Raw genomic sequence first — 26,097 nt, 5'->3', positions numbered from 1 at the left:
ACAGCTTTCCTGTCCAGAATGCTATACCTCCAAAATAAATAGCTTTAATCTCTGCTAATCTTATTTCAGTGGAGAAAAGCTAAAGCTGGCAACAGGAAAATTATATACTATCAAGTTCAGTAAGTCAATCTATTTTTAACATCCCTGATCTTGATTTTTAGTAAAACAAGGTATCCAAGTTTTCCAGCAGAGAAGATAAAGGCAAAAGATGAGTATCCCACAGCTGCACATAATGAGGGCTCCTGAAGTAATGGATCACATCCTTCTTACTGTGAAATATTCGAGAGGCCTCAAGTAAAGAGAATCATTTCCTTCAACACAAGATCAAACTCACTTTGAAACCAGGAAAATGTGGGAAGTATTAGGCTAGGCTGTAGGTTCAGTCAAGGATAGGTATTATACACTTCATACCTGCCAAGATTTGTCTTCTAGGAATTATATCCTAATTCTGTTACCAGGAAAATGTTTCAGAAAAGCCTCTGTTCTTTAAAGCTGGAATAGCAGACACAGAGATCAAAACAAACCTTTTCCAGACATGTGATTAATATTTGCCCTCTTAGTAGGCTATTTGTTGAGAAAAAAAAAAAAAAGCCCTGCTTTAAATTCACTGCAGCTCTCTGGCCAGGGAAAGCATTTCTTTGGCTGTGCAGGGGCTGTAGAGCCTGGCTTTCCTGGAAGCAGAAGTATCTGACAGCAGCATGGGGTGAGCCTGAAAGGCAGCAAAACAAAGCTTGATGGTGGGGCTGAGAGGGGAATTGAAAGAAAAAGCTGCTGGTCTATTTTTCAGACAAGAATTAGAATCATAGAATCTCCTGAGTTAGAAGGGATCCATAAGGACTATCCAGTCCAACTCCTGCCCCACTCCTTCTAGAGCTCTGCATCCAGAAATGGCCTGAACCCAAATCCAGCCCTCAGCACACTCCTGATGTGAATAATTACTTGTGAAGACAGGTTAGAATTGGCATTTTACTACCATAAGGAGGTGCATGAATTGGGATTTTCTTTCACTTTCTTGTTCCCAATATTTCAAAGGTTTCCCATAAGACAAAAATTACAAAACACTCTGGTTCAAAAATTGTGGAGTAAGCCACTTCATTCTGATATCCTCCCGATATCAGCATTTTTAGTTTTGACTTTATTATTTTCACAAAGTAATTGCACTCTCATTTGTTATAATACCCTTTTATATTATGTCAAAATTATGCAATATAAATAAAAATTGAAATGAAGGTCCCTGATCTTATCAAAGCAAAACTTTTCAATATAACTGTCACCAAAGCAATATCTCTACATAAGACAGTTTGATTTGATCAAATAAACACATTCCTGACAAAAAAATAAAAAGGCTGCAGTTAGATGATACTCAGCCAGCTTTTGTAAAGTCTGCAAAGGATGCACAATCAAGACTTTGGTCATGAGACTTGCAGCCCAACACATCACTGAAGCACAACCAGAGTGATGCCACCTTACCAAGCAGCCACACTTGGAACCAGCCCCAAGGTCTGCCAGACATTTAGTGCAGGTTGGCCACAGGGCACAGTCAAACCATCAAGGGTAGGAACCTACAGGTAACTCCTCTTCAGTTTACACAGTAAACGTGGACTCTTCAGCACAAGAGTACCACATACTGAAATTGTAGACTTTGATTCTACTATGGCACTGGGACCAAAAGAAAAGAGCAAGGGTTATAAATACATGGATAACACCAGATTGAGTATACTTGGGACAAAAACCACAACATACCAAGGCAGATTTTCAAAAGTGCTTCAGAGATAAATTCAAAGAACTTGTACAACCACAACATATACAAAATTTATAGATATTATACCTAAAAACACAGGGCAAAAATAGAGCAGAAATAGGAAGGTATGAGTGACCCTAAATGTGTGCAGAGCCTAAAACCAAAGATACAAAATATTTCCCTTCCCAATCTTGCTACCTTTAGATTTCTGTTTTATTTTCTTGCTGGATCCTAATCTTTCAGATCATGACTTTACATCTGATTTCACTGTTCATTACATCTTACTATTCCTTTCCTCTCTGCTGCTTCAGTCTATTATTCCCCACTCCACATCCAACTGCACCTACAGAAATATCTCAAACTTTGCCATTTCCTCTTGCTTAGTCAAAGCTCCATTATAGTTGGGGCCTTCACACACTGCTGGATAGAAATGTTCTTCTGCTACTCAGTACTGAGCCAAGTGTTAAAGACAGAGGGCAAAAAGCTCTTTTTGCTGCTTCGTATGGTGGATCTTGACATTGGTAGTCTATCTTCTTTCATAAGCAGAACTCCCACAGACATTAAAAGGAGATCTGTACATTTAGGCAGAGAAGAACATTGGAGTCAAGATCCACCCATGCAGATCTGAAGATAATTTTCATTAGCTAGGAAGTCAAACACAGAGACATAAAAAGTTTTGACACAGAGTCATCTTAACTTGGCTGGGAGTTTCTGATGTGAAAAGCAAGAAAAGCCTAGAAAACTGTGAAGTGCTAGAAAACCACGAAGTGCTAGAAAATCTAGTTATCAAGAGGGCAATTTCATTCTTTATGTAGCGTTTCACATTTGAAGGCTAAGTAACCACTGAATTTAAAAAAAAAAAAGAAGAATTACATATTCAACAAAGGATCTCAGCTGCAACTACCAGGCACTTCCCAAATATAGTTTGAAAAGTAAACTGTGCACAGTGCCCTGCAGTCCTGGGTGCTGACGATGACATTATGGCCCTTTTGCCACTGGTGATATTGTTGCTTATCAGAGAAAGTACACATTAGCACCAGGAATTAAGAAACATCCCTGATATTGAACCATCACATCCATCCTTCATGCTGTGGAACACTTGTTCCAGCAGGGGACTCCACTTGACCAAGGCAACCCAGCAGCAAGTCACTAATACGTAATTAACATGCAATGGTGATTAATTAGGTAACATCTGACCAATAGCTGGGATACTCAGCTGCCTTTGCCTGCCTCACCACAGAAACACATTTGCAACTCTCACATTAATCCAAAACATACCCCATTTCCCCCAGCAAGCACAGGCCAAAGGGTGGATTCCAATCTGTTGCACAGCACAGTGTGTAGCTACAGCATTTGCACATACTCCAGTGTGCACAGCATGCCTCAAATTAGACCCAAATCTTTTCTTTGCAAGCAGCATGCTGCAAACATTTATGTAGTGTTACAGAGAACACCCAAATACACAGACACCTCCAACTTTTTAAGATTCCTATTGCTTCTGCTTTGTAAACAGTGTATTTTTGACTTTGCTTCAAAAACTTTGATTTTAGGTGTTGTACATCTATACAATTGAAACAACATCAAGAGTTATGACTGACTGATGTACAGCTCTTTGGGGACCAAAAATCTTAATTCCATTGCTTAATCAGTCCTGTCCATTAGCTTATTAACAGAGGCCTGTTTATTGACTCCGCATTGTGCCAAGTGCTTACGGCGGCTACTCCACGGTCCCCAGCAGAGTCTCTCCATACATGTACCGCAGGTAACAATTCCTGCTGAGGCAGCATCATGCTGTTCATCCAGCTGTTCTGGTGCCATCCTGAGAAATAGGGTCAACACTGGCATCTCATTTATTTCCTGATGCTTGGCTTGCATCCTCTTTCCTCTAGAGAGAGCGCTGCTCGCAAGAGCACTTTACTTTTATTGCTCCTGTTAAGCTCTTTTGTTCTCCATGGAGGCTGCTCAGCCCAGCAAGACCCACAGCTCAGGCTCTCCAGCAGAAGCAGCATTTAGGTTTGTTTGCAAAAATGGGCCTTCTCCCTTTGTCTCTGCTGGATTTAGATTTCACTCAACCAAATCCATAACAAACTCTCATGGCACTTGTGAGAGCAGAGCTTTTTTCACTTCTGTGCCTCACTCCCCAGCTCCGCCGCAGGAGAAGGGCCCAGCTCTCCAGGTGCACTGCAGAGTCCTGCCCGGGGACTTCTGCAATTACTCAAGAACGTCCTTGCCCTGAGCTCACGGATATGTCTTGATTCACTGGCTGTCAGAGGCAATTCTGTTTCATGTCTCCCCAAAAGATTACTGGATTTTGATTAAGAAAGGTCAAGGGCAGTTTTTGTCTTTCAATATAAAGAGAATGACTTGAGGAAAAAAATACTCATCACCTAGCACCAGGACTTTTATCTCCACTTGAAAAACTAAATTGCCTGAAGTGATGGGAGGCTTAGGGCAGGGTATGCACAGGAATGTTTTCATGCAAATAAATTCCTGAGTAATTTATCTATATGCTATAATTTTACAATCCCCCAGAAAGTGGTTTTGGTATTTGGTCATTTTTTTTAACAGGTGTCTTAGCAGAACAAAACACAAAGCCCACGTAACCAAGTCTCAGATAATACCCATTTCCCAGATCTATTTTAAATGTACATTTTATTACTGACCCAGCATACCAGAGATTTAGATTAATTCTTAACGTTTCAATACATGCCCCAAAATAACTTTCCCAATATTTGATTTTCCTTTGAAGGAAAGTGTGTCAGAGATATAATTAGCTCTAGCTGCACACTCCAAAACTCTGCCTGGCACTGCTCTCAGTAAAACATACTTTAAGCCAGTGTGAAATTGGTATAGCTACACTGAATCTGCTACCTGCAATCAAAGTGTTCTACACCAGCTGAGGATCTAAGTATACATGCATAAATGAGCGAAAAATATGTTTTCACCTGGAAAAATAATGCTGCAGAACACACGGGATCCTGAGCTGAGTAAAACAAATGACAAGTTCATAAGAAATATATTCTTCTAATTGAGTTTAAGGCACTAAATAACTGCTGTCTTCTAAGAAAGAATCAGATTCATGGTGGGTATCTCTACATTAATTAGGCATAAGACTGTCACATGGATTTTAATGAAATAAAGTTATGTCTGTGGCTTCTCTACAATATTAAAGCCAATTTATCTGAGGAAGACAAGTAATGGTTGGCTTTTTATAGGAATTGGAGCAGTTCATTAAGGAAGGTAGCAGGAGTTAACACCATCTGAACAAGCTCTAATTTGTTAAAGTACGAATTCCAAGATCCTTGATTACCAAGACAGAACTGCAGAAATCCAGCAGGCTGACAGAAAACAACACAAATTACTGCCCTCACACTAAAGCACTGTGTACCTTGTGGCTGCCAGCACATGGTACAGAAAGCACTAAAATAAAATACTCAGCAAACTCATTTTTCTCAGATACAATCTCCTAAACATATTTACCTTAATGCATTTGGCCATCTGGAAATTACTTATGGCATAGCTTGGGACAACAAATGCTCCACATCCTGTGTTGATAAATGCCACACTAAAAACTTACGATTAAGTGGGAGGCTTTTAGCTATCCAGGTCCAAAACAGAGACTGGCAAACCCCATTTAGAACCTAAGAAGGAAAACATCCAGATGTCTGTCACTGGATATGACAATCCTTAAGTGCACCATGCAGTTCAACAACCAGCAAGCTACAGAAGCTAAAGGTTTCCATCTCCTTTTATCTGTAGAGGCTCATTAGACCAGTCCTGAGGAAAACAGAAGAGCATACTGGTGTTACCTTAACCCCCCAGTCTTACTCAGTGTTTCAGTGATAAAAGTACTTATTTCACGTACATTAATTAAAAAATTCAGATTCTCCTGCTGTATGATAAGAAGCATGAATTTCTAAATTAAAGTGTTTATTTATAATTATTACATTTTGAATGCAACACATGCAGTTTTGCTTTTAGGTCTAGACAGAGGTAAGGCTAATGACAACAGACACCTCAGCCCTTCACCACTACCAAATGTCTCCTTGAGCACTCCAGTCCCAAGTCTCTTAAGCAAAGGGGGTAGGACACATTCTCTTCATAGCCTTTCTGACACAGAAGTTTCTGGTTTTCTGCCTTTCACACTGACAGTTTCAGCACAGGTAATGAAATTTTGCTCTTCACTCACTACAGAAGATTACAGATATGCTTTAGAGTATGGGCCTGCATACTTTGTGTAGCCTCTTCAGAAGTGTTGTGAGCTTGTGTTTGAAAACACAACTGCAGAAGTTCCCTCTGACTACCTCAGTGCAGTAAGGGCTGTAACAAGACAAAGGCAATAGCTAGTGTTTTGATATAAACGGGATTTTAATTCAATCCAAGTGTTTTCTGTACAACAGAAAGGTTTTATACAAAAGAGAGAAGCATTAGTTCAGTCGCAAGAACAGGTGTAAAGAAGTTTTCTGATCCCTAGTGCTTCAGAAAGCCAAGAATCCTTTTGAAAAACCAACCATGTGAGGTATTGTTATAGATGTTGTGATCCTGGTTTGGGTCAGTCTCCATCATGTACAACTCTCCTGCATGGACATCCTTAAAGTTAGCACTGAAGTTGTTGGGATTAAACTGAACCCACAGAGTGTACCTGCAGTCACTCGTACGCACGGAATAGCCCATGATTCTGATGTCTTTCAGCTTTGGCTTGTCAGAGTTCCACTGGGGAGTGTCTGCAGGACGGGGATATTGGCTGAGAGCAACAGGTTCTTCATTGAAACACCCGTCCTTGTGATCACAACCCTCCTCTTCCTGGTCCTTCTCTTTAGAGGCATTAAAATAGTGGACAATGCTCGTCCCCTCAGTGCACAGTGCAACGTGGAATGACGTCTCTGGGCATGCAGGAGGAACCTGCAGGCCAGCAAGTTCAGCAAGTGTTGGAAACAGAGACACCAGCTCCACCACTTTTTTGCTTTGCCCTAGAAGAAATAATATCAAAATACAAGTCATGGAACATGATGGTTTGATGACACTGGTAGAATGCTCTAGAAACTTACTCTGATAATTCAGCTGGTGTTTCATCGAAAGTGCTTTGTATTGGGTTTCTGAGATACCAAAATCAAGGCAATTAAGGGGTGGCAGTTAGCTCTGAAGATGCCAGTCCATGCATTTATGATGTACTTCAAACAAGAAAATTTTTTCCGCTTATGTTTCTCAAATGTGCAGCCTTCAAGACAATAATATCAATTACTTTGAAAAGAACTCTTCAGAAAGAAAAGCAAATTCTCAAGGTGCCTGTAGGCAAAGCATCATTGCATCACCACCTTTCCTTTACATATATATATACACTGGACAAAAGAAATAAACACTGAAATTTACCTTGAGGTACCAAGCCCACAGTATGGCTGAAAGGGTCGAGGTAGGGGAAGACCCTCACTCCTTGACTGAGAGAGGAAGTTGTCATTCCTGGTACATAAAACATCAGCGGCACACGGGTAGCAACATCAAAATTGCTGTATTTTGCCCATTCACCATGTTCTCCCAGGGACCACCCTAGGTGACAAAGAACACAATTCAGAGCAGATACTGGGCCGTAATTTAATAGTAATTTTTTTCATTGTAAATTGACTCTGACTGTTGGGGTCACTAGTTGATTTATAAAGGTTATATTAAACAGTAAATAACAATCTGTGTTTAGATATAACAAGATTTTTCTCTAATGTGAAAGCTATTTCATCAGCCACCTCAGTCTTGCTACTTGATACTCTTTATTAAGGAAATAATTACACCTTTCCTTATTTCCCCTAGTCTAGATTAGAATTAGGCAATTAGCATTACAACAGCAGAAAAGAGGAACTGGGATGTGTCACAGCTCCTGCAAGAGTCTCCAGAACTATGCCACAAAGCACTCATTTAAGTTTTGGGCAGCTGCCAGCTCTCCAATACTCCTGTTAACACTGTAACTGAACATCCCTTGGAGCCAAGGCTGCTATCCCTGCCAGGCTGCCATATCAGGACATTACTCCCAAGAAAGCAATAGAGATAAAACTTTTTAGCTCTCCTCTTCCTCTTGAAAGAGATGCCAACATGACTTCCTTCCAGGCAGATTTGCTGCCAACTTCACTTGGGGGAAGACAAAGAAACTCTATGATAACTGTGTTAACACATGATTTTTGGATCACTTTGCCAGCTATGGCATTGGAAACACCAACTATTCACAGTTATCCACAGCAAGGGAAAGAGGAATTCAGTTTAGAATGGAAAGTCCAAGTCAAAGTGACAAGTCAGTAGGAAACACCTAAAGTCACTTTAGTACCAAAAGCATTAATCCCATTGCTCCACAATTCCTAAGGGCTTGTTTATACAAGCATGCTCACAGAAGTCAACCCAAATTAACTAAATATCTGACTATAAATTAATGTAGTTTAGTCACATCCTAACTGGTTTAAGTCAGCTAAGCTATCTCCCAATTAAAGGGATCATGAGAGCATTTTTCTAATGAATATAGAGTATCAAAAAACTATTAAATGCTTGAGGTATTTGCTTCACAATTCGAATTCAATTTATCACCAGGATCCAGAGTTTACAAGACCTCAGTTATGAGGAGGGACCAGACCACAATCAGTTTAGATGCTCTGCAGCAACAATGACAAGTGCAAGAAAACACACTTGAGCAGTTAATGAGCAAGCTTGTCACCCACTGTACCAGATGGCTCTCTACAAATGGTAAGGGGGAGGAGTGGTCACTCTCCTTTCACAGGACTGTTCCCAGCAAGAGTCACTCCTTGGGAAGGGGGTGGGAATACAGCAAGCTCAGCTCCAAGTCCTGGCAGGCAGCCTCATCCCTCACCAGCAAAGCCTCAACCCAATTAAAGTGGTGTCTGCGGGGACAGAACTGTGCAGCCACAGAAGTCAGTGCCAGTCCCTTCTTCAGTTAGAGACAGACCAGCCAGAGACACAAGGTATGGTAGCTCTGCTGTATGTCATAGAAACACACCAGATTAATATGTCAGCACTGAGTTGCACAATCAAGTTATTAAGTGAGCTGGAGAAACATTTAAATGTTTACCATGATCAGCAGTAAAAACTACTATTGTGTTATTTGAGAGTCCTACATTATCCAAAGCATTCAGGAGCAGGCCAACTTGCACATCCAGGTAAGAAACTGCTGCATAGTAACTCTGACGGATCTGCCGCTGCAAGTTAACAAAACAGGAGAGAGGGAAAAAAGAGTTAGTTTTTCCCAAGACACACACACACACAGAGGAAAACCACTGGGTGGCTGTATAAAAGAACTAAAGGGTTTTACTTTTAAAGCTTTATTTTTTAAGTGTTTGTAGCCTGATTAATGTCCCAGAAAAGGTAAATGGGGAGGGGGCACTCCATAAATTCTACCTCCCAGAAGTACTTTCAAGCAAAACATTGCAAACCAATCTATTTCTTTGATCCAGCCGATGCACCCTATTTTGGCACAAGCACTGGAAAGTCAAGGAAAATCTTGCAAAGATACACTGGGTGCTCACTTGAAACAGATAATGAACACAAACACAACAGTGGTAAACCTGCTACATACATTCCCTCATATGCCAACTAAACTGCAGTGACAGTGAGTTTGTCTACAGAGTTAGATGTGACTACGAAAGGCAGGGAATTCATCATATTTGCAAATGGACAACTGCTGAATAAATGAGAATATGGAAGAACAGCTTACTCCTCCCTTGCACTTGAACAAGTGGAGGCAGTTTGATTTCAGTGCACTGTATTGACAGCTTACCTGGAAGTCATCTGGAAGTGGTCCATAAGGGAAACTAACATTTAATGCTTCCACATCATCCCTCTGCCTGATGTCTGTCCAGGGGTTGTACGCTACAGAAGGTAGTTTCTCAGGCACCCAGGGATCTGGGGCTAACGTGATGTTTTCCAAGGGGTACAGCTTGAGAAATTCCTTTACAATACAAAGCACACATAAAGACTGTCCTCACCTCAGACATACTGTAAACTCTATGTTGTAAAACAGCATGACCCTTAAATATCACAATTTACAAGGCTTCATTCCCCTTCCCTCAGAGTGTAAAATGTAGCAATACTAGTCATCCCCAAATAGCTCCTGAAAAATACTGAGTTAGTAAGTACCTAAGCCCAGCCTCCTGGATCTCAAAAAAACACTGCAATAAAAGGTCCAACACCGCTTTCACTGAAATCAGTAGGATTCTGCCACCAACTCAAACAGGGAATGGAATACAAGATCTTTTAAGGCCTCATTATGTCATACTTCATCAAGGTGAGCCCCATCTCCATGTCATAGCAGTCACTGCTATGGTGGCAGAAGCCTGGCTTTTGGCTAAAGTGTCACAATTCATTCTCATTAGACATTATAAATTTACCACAGGTGACTCCTAAAAAGTTACACCAAACCAAGGCTGTTTTTCAGCTTGCCTTCCAGAAACAACAGCAATAAAGCATTTGTGGGAAGAGCTTTGAAAAGTGAAAGCAACAATTGTGTAAGTTCCTTCTCCTGCACGTTCCAGTCTCCTCACCTGTGGGTACCTCAGTGGGATATGTGGCTTGTGGTAACCAACAGCGAGGAAGAATTTTTGCTTGTTGGCTTTCATAACGTTCAGTAAACGTATGGCTTCTTCAGTGCTCTGAATATCAGGCAGAGTACCCCTGGGCATTTCTGTCACATCCACTGGGCACACCAGGTTTGCATAAAGTTTTCCATCTTTTCCCCTACAAGTCTTTATTATTTAAAAAAAAAAAAAGAAAAATCAGTTAAGTAACTTATGTGAAAGCAAAGGTGAAATCCTCTGTTTCATGCCTTTTAACCCAATTTGTTTCTCAACCCTTCTACCAACAAAAGAATATAACTTTCTTATATATGACAAAGCAGATATCCTCTCTGAAGCTGGTTAGATGATTAAACATGGTCATATGGGGGAAAACCCCCACAGCTTCCATGATGAATAGAATCTGTGACCTATTGGCCATGCAGCAATATTTGGTTATGCCACATACATGCATTTAAACTCTTTCTAATCCTAAGAGCTCACAGAAAGCTGCCTGGAAGCTACTGACGTAGTTTCTGAACAAATGCCAGCAGTGGCTGATGTGTAATCAGTGAAGAGAAATAAATTTGACTAAACAGTTGTCAGGGAAAGGTGGCCTCAGCAGGGTGTTTGGGAGAGCTACTAAATGAATATACTTTTCTTTATGTCATGGATGCAAATATTACTGCTGTTAAAACCAGCCTTTTCTGGCAATAAACACAAGTCCAAAGCACTGCTGAGGCTCTCTGTACCCTCATGGCTGCAGCTCCTGCTGGGCCATCTACAGACTCCAACACATGATGCTCATGCAACGTTTGCATAAACATAAACCAGATTGTTTTGAGTCACACTTAAGAGTAACAGACATTCTAGAAAATCGAATCAGATTACAATATTTCAGATTATTTAATGATTATTTTAATTATGATCCCCACTCACTCAGCTCTGGGCTCTTTATTGCATTGTTCACCAAGACTATTGACAGTGCTTTGTCACTTACTAAGCAAAGCCAGATCAGTGTGCAAGTTGACAACTGCACTTTCAGATAAAGGAATTCATGACCTAGACACAAATTAAGATCACTTTTGTTTATATCTCATTAACCTCAGTTTCCAAATACCAAATCAGAAATAAGACATCTGCAGGATGGGCACACAGATTAACAAGACACATATCTGACAATCAAGGCCTTCTTTTGGAAGGCAAAGAAACAAAAGTTAGCTGTTTTCCTGCACAAGGGTGAAGCCTCAAAACCCACAGAGTACAGCCTGTGCTTGATGCAAAGAACTTGGTTACATCCTGAAAACACTTCCCTATTTGAGTCCCACAGATCACCATTACCTTATCATTTTCATACTTTTCAGTTGAAGGATGAAAGGGTGGAATGGACCAACTGTATGGATAGTCATCACTGTAATTGGATGAAATCCCTGAAAATGATAAAGATATTAGAAATGCTCTAATAGTTCACTGAACCAGGAAGAGCTCAAACACAGATTAACTTCTCTGCAGTTGGTTTTCTTTGTTTTTTAATATGCAAATGAAAAAACATTTCAAATAATCTTTGACAACTGAGGGAAAAAAATAAACAAGAAATAAAAGTAAAACAGTTTAAGGCATTTTTCCCCACAATACACCTCTTACTGGTGAGGGAGACTCAAGCCTGTTGAAGAGCCTTACTTCAGGGAACTGCAATGAAAATCAACCCAAACCCCCCAGGATTAATAACAGTTATCACGCTCACTCTTGATTAGCTTCACTATCAACTGAAAATTCATATATTCACACAAGTTTAGTTCTAGAATAAAGAACTACCAAAAAGAGGGTCAGTATTACACAGTATTTTTCAACTCAGTAGCATTACTTTTTAACTAGTGAACTAATTTCCTACTGAACTTGTAGAGTTATTATACAATCTCTATGTTCTGATACACTTAATAGGAAACATGAAATGTGTACAGGCAGAACTAAGCCAATGAGACTGGTCAGTAATTTCATGTTCAGCAGATACCTCACTTCCAGATATATTTTTAGAATGCAGACATTTATTCCCACAATTCCTAGCCAAGATGTGAAAATACCATTAGATAAGAGTCACCTAATGCATTCATCTCTAATGCCTTATGACTTCAGATTTAATGTCAGTCTACTATCATTGTAAAATCTGGTTCATGGTTGTGATTTAGGTTCTCAATATTAACAGGAATAACAATAATCAATAGTTATTAAAGTCTGTTTGTGAGACTACATACGTTAAGCATTTGTATTTAAGCAAATGACAATTCAAACTATACCATGATGAAAAACTTTCCCCACAGACAGGGTGACGTAGCCATTTTCCTTGAAATACTGGGGCATTGTGGAGTAGTTTCCTGCATGTACTCTCCAGTAGGAGTAGAAGTCGTACAGCCGGGTGGTGTCAGGTCTGCGGCCAGTGAGGAACGACACCCTGCTGGGAGCACACAGGGCTTGCTGAGGAGAGAGCCAGACAGAGAGAGAATCAGTTTGGAACAAAAAGCAAAACATACGGACAAATGGACTTAGGCCTGGCTGGGCAAAACCTCTGAAGGCTCAGAACTGCAGGGAGAGGGTTGCAATTCACTTTAGGCTGGAATGAACAGCATCCTTATTAAGCATATCAATTCCCAATTGCAAGCTTTCAGCAAGATGGACACTTACCAATCTATAATTTTTCACCAAATAGCCAATTCTTAAGCACTAAAAACTGGTTACGGAGCCAGTAGCATAAAAGAGGAAAAAAAGTCAGGTTCCTTAAAGGGCAATGCTTTGAAAATCTCGTTGCTGACATGACATGACACGGAATTAAGCAGCAGTGGCAGGTGGCCTGTGCTGATAAAAACCCAAGTCTAGTTGATCTGGACTGCCTTAAGAATGAAAGGATAAACACAAAAGGTCTGGGTTACAGTCCACGGGCCTCACCAATTCTGCTTCAGACTGACAAGAACCAAAAGCTATTGCTTTGAAGTTCTATTTCCTAGTCAGAATTAGACTCAAACTTCTAATTTCTCAGCAGAGAGAAACTTGGGACTGCAGGTATCCTATGCAGAGTATGCAAAGGGAGAGCAATTAATGAGATTTTGAGTCCTCTATTTAAGAGTGATGCTTACCACACAAACTGCCCCACCATAGCAGCCTAGAGAATCAATTTTCTCAAAAGAAAAGATTCAAAGGTAAAACATAACCTTTTTAAGCACAAGAAAAAACTCTAATTTAATAAAACAGCATTTTAAAGCAACACTTGGCTGCTAACAGTGAAAATGCTTAAGTGACATTACACTCCTCCAAGGGCTACACAAGTATCATAATTTAAATGTTCTGTTTTCATTTTTCTCACCTTAGTAAGGACAGGTTCACACAACACAGTTCAGTCCAACCATTTATTTTCTACTGGAAATACTTAAAGTTAATGGATACTTGCTTTCTCCACTGATCTGCCTAACACCTACTGCGATAAAACCAGTAATTATTTTGCATTTATCTCACCTGGGCATATGCATTGCTGAACACAACACTTTGAGAAGCAAGTTGATCAATGTTGGGAGATTTAACAAGCTTATCTCCATAACAGCCCAAAACAGGACGGAGATCATCCACAACTATAAACAGGACATTCATGCCATCTACGAAGAAACAGAATTAGGAATAAATTAACTTGAGCTGCAGTAAGCAGAGGCTACTTCATGCTGATTTATCAGTTTTTAACCCCGAAGAACACCTAAGGGAAAAAAAAAATCGGAATTCTTATTTGGCCTGGACAGAACTATAGTGGTTTTCATTTCTTTTCCTCTTTCATTGCTTACTCCCATTCTCTCCAGCTGCTACAGATGCTATTTTCTTCAGCTGGCTATAGAAAGTTGGTGCAAAATAAAGAGGTATTTTGCAGGCTTACCCCTAGTACCGAGTTCTACAGCCTGCAAGCTTTGAGAGACGTATCAAAGCCACAGGTAAACAACAGCGTTACGCAATATAATCCTGCCCTGAACAGATAAAAATATTTTGTTTTTCTGAAATCAATCACACGCGTATTTCTTAAAACGCCCACTAAGGCGGCGAACTGCACTGGTCGCTCCAACAGCGCACGAACTGCTGCCGGTGTGAGGAGCCGCTGCCCCGCAGGGGACACACCGAGACCCCCGAAGGGACACACTGAGCCCCCCGAAAGGGACCCACCGAGCCCCCGTCCCCCCGCAAGGGACCCACCGAGCCCCCCCAACGGGACACACCGAGCTCCCCCAACGGGACACACCGAGCTCCCCCAACGGGACACACCGAGCACAGCAAGGGACACGTCGACCACGCCAGGGGACACACCGAGACTCCCACGGGGACACATCGAGCCCCCAGCCCCTGCGCGGCTCCATCCCCGGAGCGCCCGCCCGCCGCTTCCCCCCGTCCCGGCGCACCCGCGGCATCCCCCGCGAACGAGCCCCGAGGTCGCTCCCACCTCCGGGCGCCACCCGAGCGGCCGCGAAAGCGTCGCGGGGCAGCTGCAGCAGGAACAGGCACAGGAACAAGCACGAGCAGAGCCGGGCGGCCGCCGCCATATCCCAGCGAAACGTCCCGGGGGCGGATCCCGAACACCGGCTCTGCCTTAACCCCGCCCGGCGCCAGGACCCGCCCGTTCCCCCGCGCCCCGCGCGGTGGCGCAGCTGCCCCGCCAGCCAGGGAGGCAGCGCAGACACGGGGGGCGAGTCCCGGCGCTGCTCCTCCGGTCCCCACCCACGGCTGCTCCTGCCACGAGCCTCTGAGCACTCGCCGCAGCTCCCTGGGAAAAGGAGGAGTCAGTGGCATTCTGTCCAGGCATTAAACTACCTGTGCAATGGAAAGTATGAAGCAGAAATACAGCAACGTTGCCCTAAAGCTACCAAGGAATTTGTAACAGTGTTCCCCAGGTTGCTGGCTTCTTTCACTGGTACCAATGAAAGAACAATCTGCACCAATGCTAAAACAGAACCACCTCAGAGCAAGAAAAACCTTTTTCTCATCTCTGAAAAAGCTAACAGAACTATGAAACTGAATTAAGACTATTTTTTTTCAAAGAAAGATAGCTATTTTGTTAAAATATTTATAGGAATACTTCAGGAGAGAGTAGATTTACTGGAAAAAACTATGAAGCCGAGGAAATGTGAGCTAATTAAACACAATTCATGACAGTTAAGCATTTTCAGATGTTTTCAAATAGTATGGAATGCTTCAGTATCCTGTAACTGGTTTTCTTTTCTAAGTTCTTAAGAGAATACGATAGAAAATAATCTGCTTCTCTGCTCTATAAGGAATTCAACCTGTGACCTCAAATACACCATATATACACTCACCATAAGCTTACCAGGAGCATTGGCTAAAATGGCCTGTCACAAGACTTGTTCAGTGGGATGTGTGACTCAGAAGTCCAGTACGTTGTGTAACATACAGTGTGTGCAAACACATGTACTTTCTCTAAACTACTACAGTGGAGTTTATTTTTATGTGGATTTCACACTGCCTTTCTGCATATGCTGGAAAAGTTCAAATCAAATCACAAACACTTACTACAAGTTCAGTTACTACAGAGCACAAGACATGCAAGCAGCTCATGAACATTATTCAATATATTTGATGACTGCATATTTTAGAATTAATGTTGTGTATAAGCAGTGTATCTCACAGGTATCAGCAACTCTCCTAGTATGGATCAGCTGCTGGAAATGTACTGAACATTGCATCCCCAAGTGACATTTCTCTTCATTTGGAGACTTTTTATGCAAAAAGCCAAGGAATTATTTCGCTATTGCACATGCATTTAATTACCATAACACTTGCCTCTTTCAAATGCAAATACAGTAAGTGGTACTTGATATGGATTTCCTGGTTTGCCTAACATGAGTATATAGCAATCATCTTAAGTTCAGTCCACTAGAAGAACAAATTACACAGGAAAAATTCTTTTTCAAACAGCGCACAAATTCTGATGCTAAAAAGCAAGTTGGGATGATGCCAGTGAATGATTGCAGACTGAAATCACAGCCCTAATAGTGTATCTTGGACAAACTGGTCTCACAGCTCAGATGTCCACTCCACCCCGGATGTACATGGGCCTTTGAGCAGCCTGTCGTTCAGCTCCTGAACTAAACCACTGCTCTATTTGGTGTGATGAGTCAGGGGTGTCACAGGAAAGGTTAAACCTAAACCTTGGCTGAACTGGTGATACCTTGTACACTCTCCTTAGTCACTCTGCTAAAAGTCCCACAGGCCCTTATGAATGTCAGCCTCCTACATCTATGACTGAGTACCAAGTCTGTCACTTTGATAGCTTGGCAATATGCTGAGGCAGATACTGAATGTTTGGGGGTCTACAGCAATGCTTGCACAAGTGTTAGGAATGTAGATGAGGCCACGAACATAAGAGCTGAATATCTTAACATAAACTATTTTCTATGACAGACTTATATTAAGACATGGTAAAAATTCAGCACAGCAATATTTTTAGTGGGAAAAATCTTATTCCTAGGACTCTGTAAGAAATGTCTGTTCTATCAGACCCATAGTGGATCTTATAAAGTAGCATTTCCATGCCTGGGTATGCTCTCCAAGAAAGTTTCCTCTGACAAAGACGATAAAGTATGCTTTTAAGAATAAGTGAATATGGTCAGGCAAGATAAAATATCCTAGGTGTTGAACTCCACCTGGGAAGGATGTCTTGACTCTTCACAAATGTAACCTGCCCTTGCACATGTCCCCCAGTGATTACACCAGAAGTTGCATTTGACACTAAAGCCAATCTAAGGAATTTTTTCTGCATCACTCAGTAATTCTAAGAAACAATGTTTTCATAAACAAATGGTTGGGCACTGTGATCCGTTTACTCAAACTCAAAAAGAGCGAAGCAGTTTTCAATGTATCAGTACAACGAATCCCAAATCAATTATAATTTATTTCTCATGCATTATAGAAAGTGACTAATCACTACAGGAAGCTTCTGATTATCCCTAGACAGATCTTATAAAAAACCCATTGTTTACTTTTTTATTGTATGGACTGATTAAATTATTCCTGTAGAAGCTGCTATGAATAAATTGAGAGAAAGACCACTTAAAAATATAATCTGCATGAATATGTGTAGCCTCCTCTGGCAATATGGTGAGAAGTGAAATACCTATAGCAAACATGAACCCCTGGGACATAATGTTGATAAATCTCTAAACAGCATTTTTATCTTTAAAGGATTCCATAGCTGTATTTTCAGAATCAAAGCAATCATACTTTTACGTCATCTGTGAAAATTAGCACTCAAGAGTAAGCTAAACATCTAAGCATCTGCATAGACTTTCAGTTTTATTAACATTCTTATGATAAACTATGATACCATTGTAGTCCATCCTTGTAGTCTGATCTGCAGAGCTATGCCCTAGAAAATACATTGTAGACCTTAGTTATTAACATTCCCAATTGAAAAATACCCATTTTAAGCCTTTGTTTCATGCACAGTCATTTCTCTATGGCTGAAGTGAGTCAGGCAGATCTGCTCACCTGCAGCAGCTCCCTCTCTCCCCAAGTCCTGCGTCACTGATCTCACACCATGGGTTTTCCCAAGCACATGTAGTGCACATGAGAGTCATTTATAAGATACTACTCAGACTCAATTCAGAGTACTGGGCAGTAGGTGAGGCAGGTGCTGTTACCACCACCAAAAGCAATGAATCAAAGGCACACCTCAGTTTCTCCCATTTCCTGTTTGGCCTATACACATGGCAAATTAGACACCAGCAGCTCTGTCTGTGATGTGCTGGCCAGAAAAGAGATGGGTGGATTGAGGAACTCGAGTTCTTCCTGACCCTCCCTTCACCCATTTTAGAAAATGTGCCTGCAGCTGAGGTACTGCTCAAAGAAATCACAGTCTCGAGTGCTTAGTGAGGGCAGACAAGCACAGTGCAATGTAGCCCCTGTGAAATACCTTTCATGCACATAAGCATTGACACAATTTCTCAAGTTACATGGTGAGTACAATAAAGAGATAAACCTGCAAACAGGAAAGCCTGCATCAACAAGATGTCATGTAAGGCTGCTGAATTCTTTAATGTGGATAGCTCTCAAGGGCTGGTCTATTATTTAAACATCCACAAACTCACATTTGTTTTTATTTAGGATCAATAGTTGCTGCAGTTTTTAGAGGGTGTTTTGAGTGGCATACACAGTGTAGTTACATCATACAGTTGTTAAAAACCCCAAAATAATCTGCCCCCCATTATTGTTAATAGTGAAATCTAACTGACCCTCCATTCCCCTTTTTACAGCTCCCTTAGAGGGGAAGTGAATAAACTCATCAGTATTCAGGTAGTGCTAACAGGAAGGTCACCTTCTTCTGTTAAGCAACTCTCCATTTCAAACACTAAAACCTTGCAATTAGTAATCTGACAAGGACACCAAAGTACATGACTACTTTGCTCTGACTAAGGTGATGTTTTCTGTATTGTAATTCTACTTACAAAGCATAAGAGGAGTCACTCCTGCAAAGGGGCAGATCCTGCCTCTCATATATGTGCAAACTGTGGGATACAAAGGAAGTGTTGTGAAGGTGGAAGCACAGGGGAGGATAAACAGAGATCTGTAATTAGGCAGAAGAAGGTAGAATTAAAAATTGCTCAAGGTTAGGATAAAGCCTTTTGGAAATTAGCAAGGACTGATCCTTGCTCCTTAGGATTCTATTAATGATACATGATGTCATGTTTTACTAAAGCAACAGTATTAAGACCAAGAGATACAGTACTAACAATTCTAATAGTGTATAATAGTGTCTTTTGAGAAGATAAGATTCTTCCTTTCTCTACCATCTCCTTTCTTCACTGTTCACCTTAGGGAACAGATCTGTGAGGTAAATGACTCAGAACTACAAAAGAATTTTTCCTCACTGTAGACATTTGCACTGCTCTGCATTTACTGTGCACACAGGAGAAGGCAGGTTCTGTCTCTATACCAGTAGGTTCCAAGTTCTGCTTTGCAAGACCAATCAGGGTGATTTACAGCTCCCCATGGGTAACATTGCTTCATGTCCTGAAAAATACCTCCAGGAGCATCCCATTAACGTGCCAAGTATGACTCTGGTACACAGCAAGCTCCACAGAAGGCTCCACATTTCCACCACAGTCATTTTCCCAATTCAATAGGTAACAGATCAAGATACAATCCACAAGGTATTCAGGAATGGGTACTACCTTGAATATGACTGCAGAATGGGATAGCTTGTACCTGGTTACTAAAATAATTATTCTACATTTCATTTTTCTGTTAATGTAAAAGAAGAAAAACTTAAAGCTTATTTCTGTCTGATGTGCATCCTTGATCTCCTGCCATAACATCTGTAGTGTACTGGATCCCAAAGGCCCCACACTGAGTTTACTCAGCACTTTTAAGCATCACACTTCAGCAAAGTAGCTTATCTGTTCTGGATACCACCTTTTCCCTTGAGTCAATGAGACTCAAAAGTGTTTTGCAGGAGCTGTTTGAAGAACAGCTCAAACTAGTATGCCCTTTCCAAACATTATTTTTCCCATAATTTTTCAATAGTATTCTACGGTTCAAAAGGTTCAAGTAAAAACTACATAGGAACAAATGTGTTCTAGTATGTGTTGCTTCTCATAATAATATATAGTCAAATGATATCTCTGATCACTTTTTAAGCAAAGGACTTTCACATGTACCATGAAATGCTCTAGTGACAAATTTTGGATAACAGATTTGCTGGAAGGAGGTAGCCATAGTGATAGCAGGGAGCAGCAGGATATGAAATCTCCAAATATCCATCAGAAATTAAATTGAAAACCATGGGAGTAAAAGAAAGACAAAGCCCCTGCAGGTCTTAAAAGGTGAAACTGAACATAAATTGTAACTTTATAAGCATGAGCAACCAAAAATAAGTATTGATCTTGCTGTCAACTTCCATGAACATGATAATATTATAAGTCTTCTTTTAAAAATAAATAAATAAAAACCACTTTGCACATGCTCAGCAGAAACTCCAGCCTAAGCTGAGCACAATTTTCCGCTGCAATCACAAGGGAGGCACAGAACCAAGCTGCTAACAAGTGAGCAGTTGTGATCTGGTTACCCCCTTCTCCTGCCTCATGGGCCATGCTCCTGCCTGCCTTTGGAAGCAGGGGGTGGGGAGGCAACTGGGAGCTAAAGGTACCATCTATTTTAATACTTTGAGCACAGAGGTGTTTATCTCTTCACTAAGAATAATTCATGTCTTTGATAAAAGGATGGAATTACAGAAGAGGGAGAAATAGAAGACAAGCAGACTATGACCCAAATTGTGGTCATTTATTTTGCCCACCTGGAAACTAAATTTGTGGTTACCTATTTTTTCCACTTAGAACTTGATTTTCCAAACTTACTGTTGTTCCCTTACCCTGTAACACCATTTTGAATGAGGACAGTTCCTCATCACTCCTGCAGGTGTGAGTGAACCAGGACCCAGGATCTCAAACACAGACGTCCACTGAGTAAGGAATACAAAGAGGAGGGGGGAAAGGACCAGTGAAGCCTGGCTTGTACTCAACAGAGATACATAGTAAGAATCAATTGTCTTAGAGAAGATTATTCTTTTTCTTCCTGAACATCCTTGACTCCTTCACAGGACACCTTTCACCTTCAGCAACAAAACCATACCCAAGACGACGCTTCACTAGACAGCCCAAAGTTATTGCAGGAATCACATGGGGAAACCCAGGATGTGATCATGTCATGGAGGGTTGCTTTGCACAGCTTGGCTGTGTGAGAATACCAGTGCTTTAAAACATATTGTTGGGGTTTTTTTCTGGAAAAGTACACACATGTTCACTGCAATAAAAGTTAAAAAACAAATGTCTAGTAGACTTACGTAAAGCTGAAAGCCCAGGGAAGATAAATCACCTTATCCTGCCCTCTTAGTGAGTCAGCCTGTGTGAGCTTGGAGTTAGTAATCTAACAGTCCTTTTGGACCACTGAGTTTAAGCTTTCTGATTTTGGCCTATTAATTTGGATAGCTCCTAGATAATTCCAAAATCTTGCTAAACCTCAGACCTGAAACCAAGGTAAAAAAAAAAAAAAAAGCTGATCTACTTTGATCTTGTTCACTTTCATTCCCTGTCTCCCATCCAATTTTGTTAACAATTGTTTTCTTACTTCATGTCTGAAACATCCAGACCTAAGGGAGTTGTATATTTTTAGATATCTTTGTATCCCTTTTCAGTGGGGTGAGATATAAGTAGGTCCTTGTCACAGAATAACATGCAGCAAGTATCTGGTTAAGTGTTTTATTTCTGTAAAAGCCATGAAAATTTGCTACAATCATATTGACATTTAACCCAATTCTTTTCCTTGAAGGCATTGCAAAAGGAGCTCTATTATATCCAATTACTGATAAGATGAAATTTATCATTGTCCTGCATCACTGACTAAAGTATATGTTGCACAGTCTTAGTACATCAGGGTGCCAATATTGCAAGCCGTGTGCTACATTACTGCAAATTATTTCACTGCTGCAAGGCATATGGAACTCACTGTTTGTGTCCAGCATCTGAAACCTGTTATTTGATCTGGTGGCATTTAAGCATTTATCTTGTGCTGTATCACCTGCCTTCTGAGAGAAGCCCAGGAAAGTCATGGACAAAAATCTTTTTTGAAGTCTGTGTCATCCAGACATGCAGATCCTTGAGATCCTTGGACCACCTGACCTGTGCCAATACTAAAGTTCTTAATCTGAATAATGCTTTAGGCAAAATTACTAGGTGCTTTTACTGAAAAAAAAAGGAGGAACATAAATAGTTAGAAGCCTATTGTTGCATCCAGAACTTCCATCCCTTTCAAGGCATAATATGATGGGCACAATCAGTTCCTTTAACTCACAGACTGTCCTTGGTGAAAGTTTCCATTCCTAGTGCAATTTCCTTAGGTAAAGTACAAACGTTTGGTGAAGACAAGAGTTCTTACTTTTTATAACATTTGATAGGTCAGTCTTTTCACATGAACTGTCAGGTCAAGGGAAAGCTGAAATTGCCTTCCTTTTATAACTGGCAGGACTGATCAAGTAGAGGAGGAGTGGAAGTTAACAAAAATCATAGCAAATTTAGCAAAACCAGAAGCAGAATCGTACTGCAATTTTTTAATTACTTAGAAACCTCACATTAAACACCTCCATATGTTTCAATTATAAGAACACAAATCATAGAATTAAATTACTGTGGGTTGGACTAAGTTGATTGTGTTAATCAACCACACACTGAATTTTGTAGCAAAACCATGGGAATTTGGTATCAAACATTCTACCCCTTCAATCAGTCTTACTTCACTGTATTGAAATTAAATGCAACTTTCAAAGGTAAATTAAAGGGATGCTGTATTTCCATTATATAAAGTACTTAATGCATTTCCCCCCAGTTGTTAAATTTATACAATTTCTTAATAATTAATACAAATTAAATATGATTTTCTACTTATATAAGGACATTTCTGCTGCAGATATATTTTTATGCTTTGCTATTTTAAAAAACCTACTTGGTAAATTTTAGTCAAAGAATAAACTACTGCAAGGCAGCAAATGTGCACTTTTGTTAGCTGTGTTTAGAATTTGGATGACTATTACTTTTGGCAACTAAACAAAACCAGAGTATGAGCTGAAAGAAAATATGAAAATCAACACTGTATGAACTTCAACAGGCAATGTTCAATGGCTATTAAAAACCCCAAAGCTCTCCCAGGGATGTGACAGGAATTTCAATGAAGAAGTCACATAGTGACAGTATTTGAAAAAGCCATTAAGGGAAACAAAAATCAAACCTCACCAGTTCTGAATCTGTTTACTTGTAATTAGTGAAGAAATATTACCTAAAATACTTGAGGAATATAGCACACTGGTCTAACTAAAGAAATCTAAACCTGGGTCAGGTTGACCTGTGTCCTCCAGTTAACACAAAAGCCCTCACTTTGACTTCAGATGAGTGGATAAGGATGCCACCACCACTGATGTTTATAAGAACCATTTCAATCACCTTAAAGCAGAAGCTACTTTGGGAGTACTTTGTTGGTCACTATTTACTGAAATCTCCAGTGCTGGAGAGACACAAAAAAATTATCTGCCAGAGAAGCTGCTCCAAAAGTTAGAAAGATGGGAAGAGAAAACCAGGATGTTTCAGTGACAATTGTCACTGAAAGGATCCATAATTCTAAACACTCGTGGCACTGGCAGACCTGTCAGCTGTGGCACCCCCAGCACTGATGGGGGCTGAGAGGAGGGCTTAGGAGACTTACAAACTCATATTGTTTTAAGGTTGGCAACATCTCTAACAGCTGCCTGTGCATATGTTAATGAAAATCTAGTTTATTCAGTTTTCTGTTTGGCTGAGGTTCTCTAAACAGCTTTTGTCTCTTCAAGCTAAATACCTCTCCCTTGGCATCTTCCTGAACAGGTCACTTCCTTCTTTTCTCAAAATCATCTCTCCACTGAGAAATTTATGGAACTTCCTTGAGTGGTTATGGGTTCAGCTGCTCCAAGTAGCCCAAAAAGGTTGAAAGTTAAAAAACTACAAATAGAGTCACATTGTGTGCTGGACACTGTACATGGATTTTAAGACTAAAAAAGTACATTAATTTTGCCAGGACAAGATGTGTGATCTGATCTCCCCTCAAAATCTTGAAGGAAATTAGGAAGGAATTAAGAAAGCCTGGAAGAAAAGCATCGGCTCTGATGAATCATTACTATTAAGAAATTGATAGGATTTATTTATAATGATCCAATGCTTTATTTTCATGCTTTATCTTCAACAGCTCCTAAACACAGTGAAAGGGAAAGTTGTGCAAGAAAGCTCATGCATAGAGCAATACAAAAAATTAATAATTTGAAGTTGTGGCAAAGCAGGAAAAAAAACAGATTCCATAAGAAAATAGACATGAAACATGACTTGTTTAAATGAGCTTCTTCTCAACAGAAAAACAAGTAATGTGTAAAAGCAGTTGAACAGATGGAAAAGTAAAGTCTAACCAGACATATCTCTTGCAGGTGATGTTAAATTATTATGTCAGATCCTGCTTTGGCCAAACAGCTCTGCAACAATGCATTTTCTAGCATCCAACTGGCAGAACAGCCTGTGAAACTCATAGTGTTTTAGTAGTATAATTTGCTTCACATCACAATCATAGCTGGCATCAATATAAACAGCAGCTTGCTGAACTACCACAACTCTACAAATTGGTTTGAGACTGGAGGATATTAATTTAACATCCAATATACAGAAGCCTTTGCCCTTGAACTAACTTCCCAAATAGGACAAAAACCCAATATTATTGCAAAAATTATTGACATTTTCATTGAAACTGAAAGCCCTTATTTCAAAACCAAGCAGCTGTGTGTAATGCCAATGACAATAAAATCTTTGTTGATATTAGATCACTACTGTTTTTAACTGTGCAAAATTACTGGCTAGTCTAAAGATATTATAATAGATTGAACAATCTCTCCCTTCTCAATTACCCGTCAATGTCTGTTTATTCTGCGAATAAATATTAATAGTAAGGCCTACAGTGAAATCAACTGATATTCAAATGGAGGTTTTCAAACCTGGAGATTTGTTTTTGTAAACAATTTGATGTTCTGTCATAGAGAATGAAAGATGATGCTAGAAACAGTTCATGGCTGTGCTGTCAGCCACATCAGTCAGTTATTACTGAACTGCTGTCCTCCCTTTAAATGTCACGGTGCTCCAGTCATCTAACAGTGACACTTTGAGAAGTCTGTAAAGCAAACATGAATTATATGGTATCTCAGAAAGGAGTCAAGGCTGACTGTCAACAGAAAAGCAACCTGCACAAATTAGAAAGCTGATTCAGTTTTTTTTCCTGCACTTAACTTTGGCCCATCAAGGATAAGGATCCTCCTGGTTTATGCTTTTTTTAAGCAGAATAAGAATACAAGTAAATGGCTTATGAAAGCAGCAATAGCAGTGACTACAGAAGAGACACTATATATGACTTTTTTAACTAATTTGAGAAAATAGAATAAAACCAAAATGTGTGTCTGGTCTCCAGCATAAGCTATCTCAGAGAATTCAGTTGACAGTGTTCAAGTCTCAATCAGCAGCAGACACGGAGTCTTGAGAGGAAACAGATTACTTGCTGCTTCTTTTATCCTCTCCCTATATTCCTCCTCCCACCCTTAAATCATAATAAAACGTAAATTCAAGATAAATATTTTAAGTTTTTAAGTTCAGACATCAGTTTGGGTTTCCTTTGTTGTCCAACTCTCTCAATATCACCCTTACATGTGTAATATCAACCACAGCAATCAAGAAATCTGAGACAACTAAAAGATCTAAGAAAGCTCCCAAAATTCCCATTTACTTCAAGCCAAAAATTTAGCTGTAGCTTCCTGAAGTACCAGTAGGAAGCATGTCCCCCAGACTTTCATTTCTATAACTAGGGATTTCTTTCCTAGTTCTTATCCCTTGCAGGAACTATTTTGTTGCCTGGGCAGTCAGCCAAAACATTGTAACTGCAGAAGAAATCTTTCTTGATTTACTTCTCCAGACATACATGAATATTCTTAGAAATGACAAGCTGCTTTATTAGCCTTCTTAATTATTAAAAGTTCTCAAGTTAATTCCTTGTTATTAATATTTGACTTTGTTTTATGATTGTATCTAGCTGCAGATAATGCTTTCAGATTCTCTCTTGTCTAGTACCTTCTTTATCCATTGCAATAGATGGTTTTTATCTTGGATAAATACATTATGCATAATTGTCTCTCTTCCAAACTGCTGAGGCTTCACTTTTTCACAAGCAGAATGATAC

At 40.1% G+C, this 26,097-nt stretch overlaps 1 protein-coding gene across 3 annotated transcripts; it reads right to left on the bottom strand.

The window, feature by feature from the left end:
* Positions 1–6,088: 6,088 nt before the first annotated feature.
* IDS (iduronate 2-sulfatase) lies at positions 6,089–14,862 on the bottom strand. Of its 3 annotated transcripts, XM_071569530.1 has the most exons (10): positions 14,744–14,862; positions 13,783–13,919; positions 12,573–12,750; positions 11,620–11,708; positions 10,270–10,470; positions 9,507–9,677; positions 8,802–8,928; positions 7,112–7,285; positions 6,790–6,959; positions 6,622–6,711 (listed from the first exon to the last, which is right to left on the bottom strand). In XM_071569530.1, exons 1-9 carry the CDS (start codon positions 14,841–14,843, stop codon positions 6,811–6,813), a joined length of 1,326 nt encoding a protein of 441 aa, XP_071425631.1. In that variant the 5' UTR covers positions 14,844–14,862; the 3' UTR covers positions 6,622–6,711; positions 6,790–6,810. The 3 variants fall into 3 exon arrangements, with proteins under 3 accessions (XP_071425629.1, XP_071425631.1, XP_071425630.1); XM_071569528.1 differs by lacking the exon at positions 6,790–6,959 and having other exon boundaries at positions 6,089–6,711; XM_071569529.1 differs by lacking the exon at positions 6,622–6,711 and having other exon boundaries at positions 6,718–6,959.
* Positions 14,863–26,097: the final 11,235 nt, after the last annotated feature.

Source organism: Pithys albifrons, chromosome 14 (assembly GCF_047495875.1).
Source record: "Pithys albifrons albifrons isolate INPA30051 chromosome 14, PitAlb_v1, whole genome shotgun sequence".
Classification (NCBI taxonomy): domain Eukaryota; kingdom Metazoa; phylum Chordata; class Aves; order Passeriformes; family Thamnophilidae; genus Pithys; species Pithys albifrons.
Note: the sequence above shows the minus strand (reverse complement) of the source record. Positions and strands in the feature narration are given on the sequence as shown.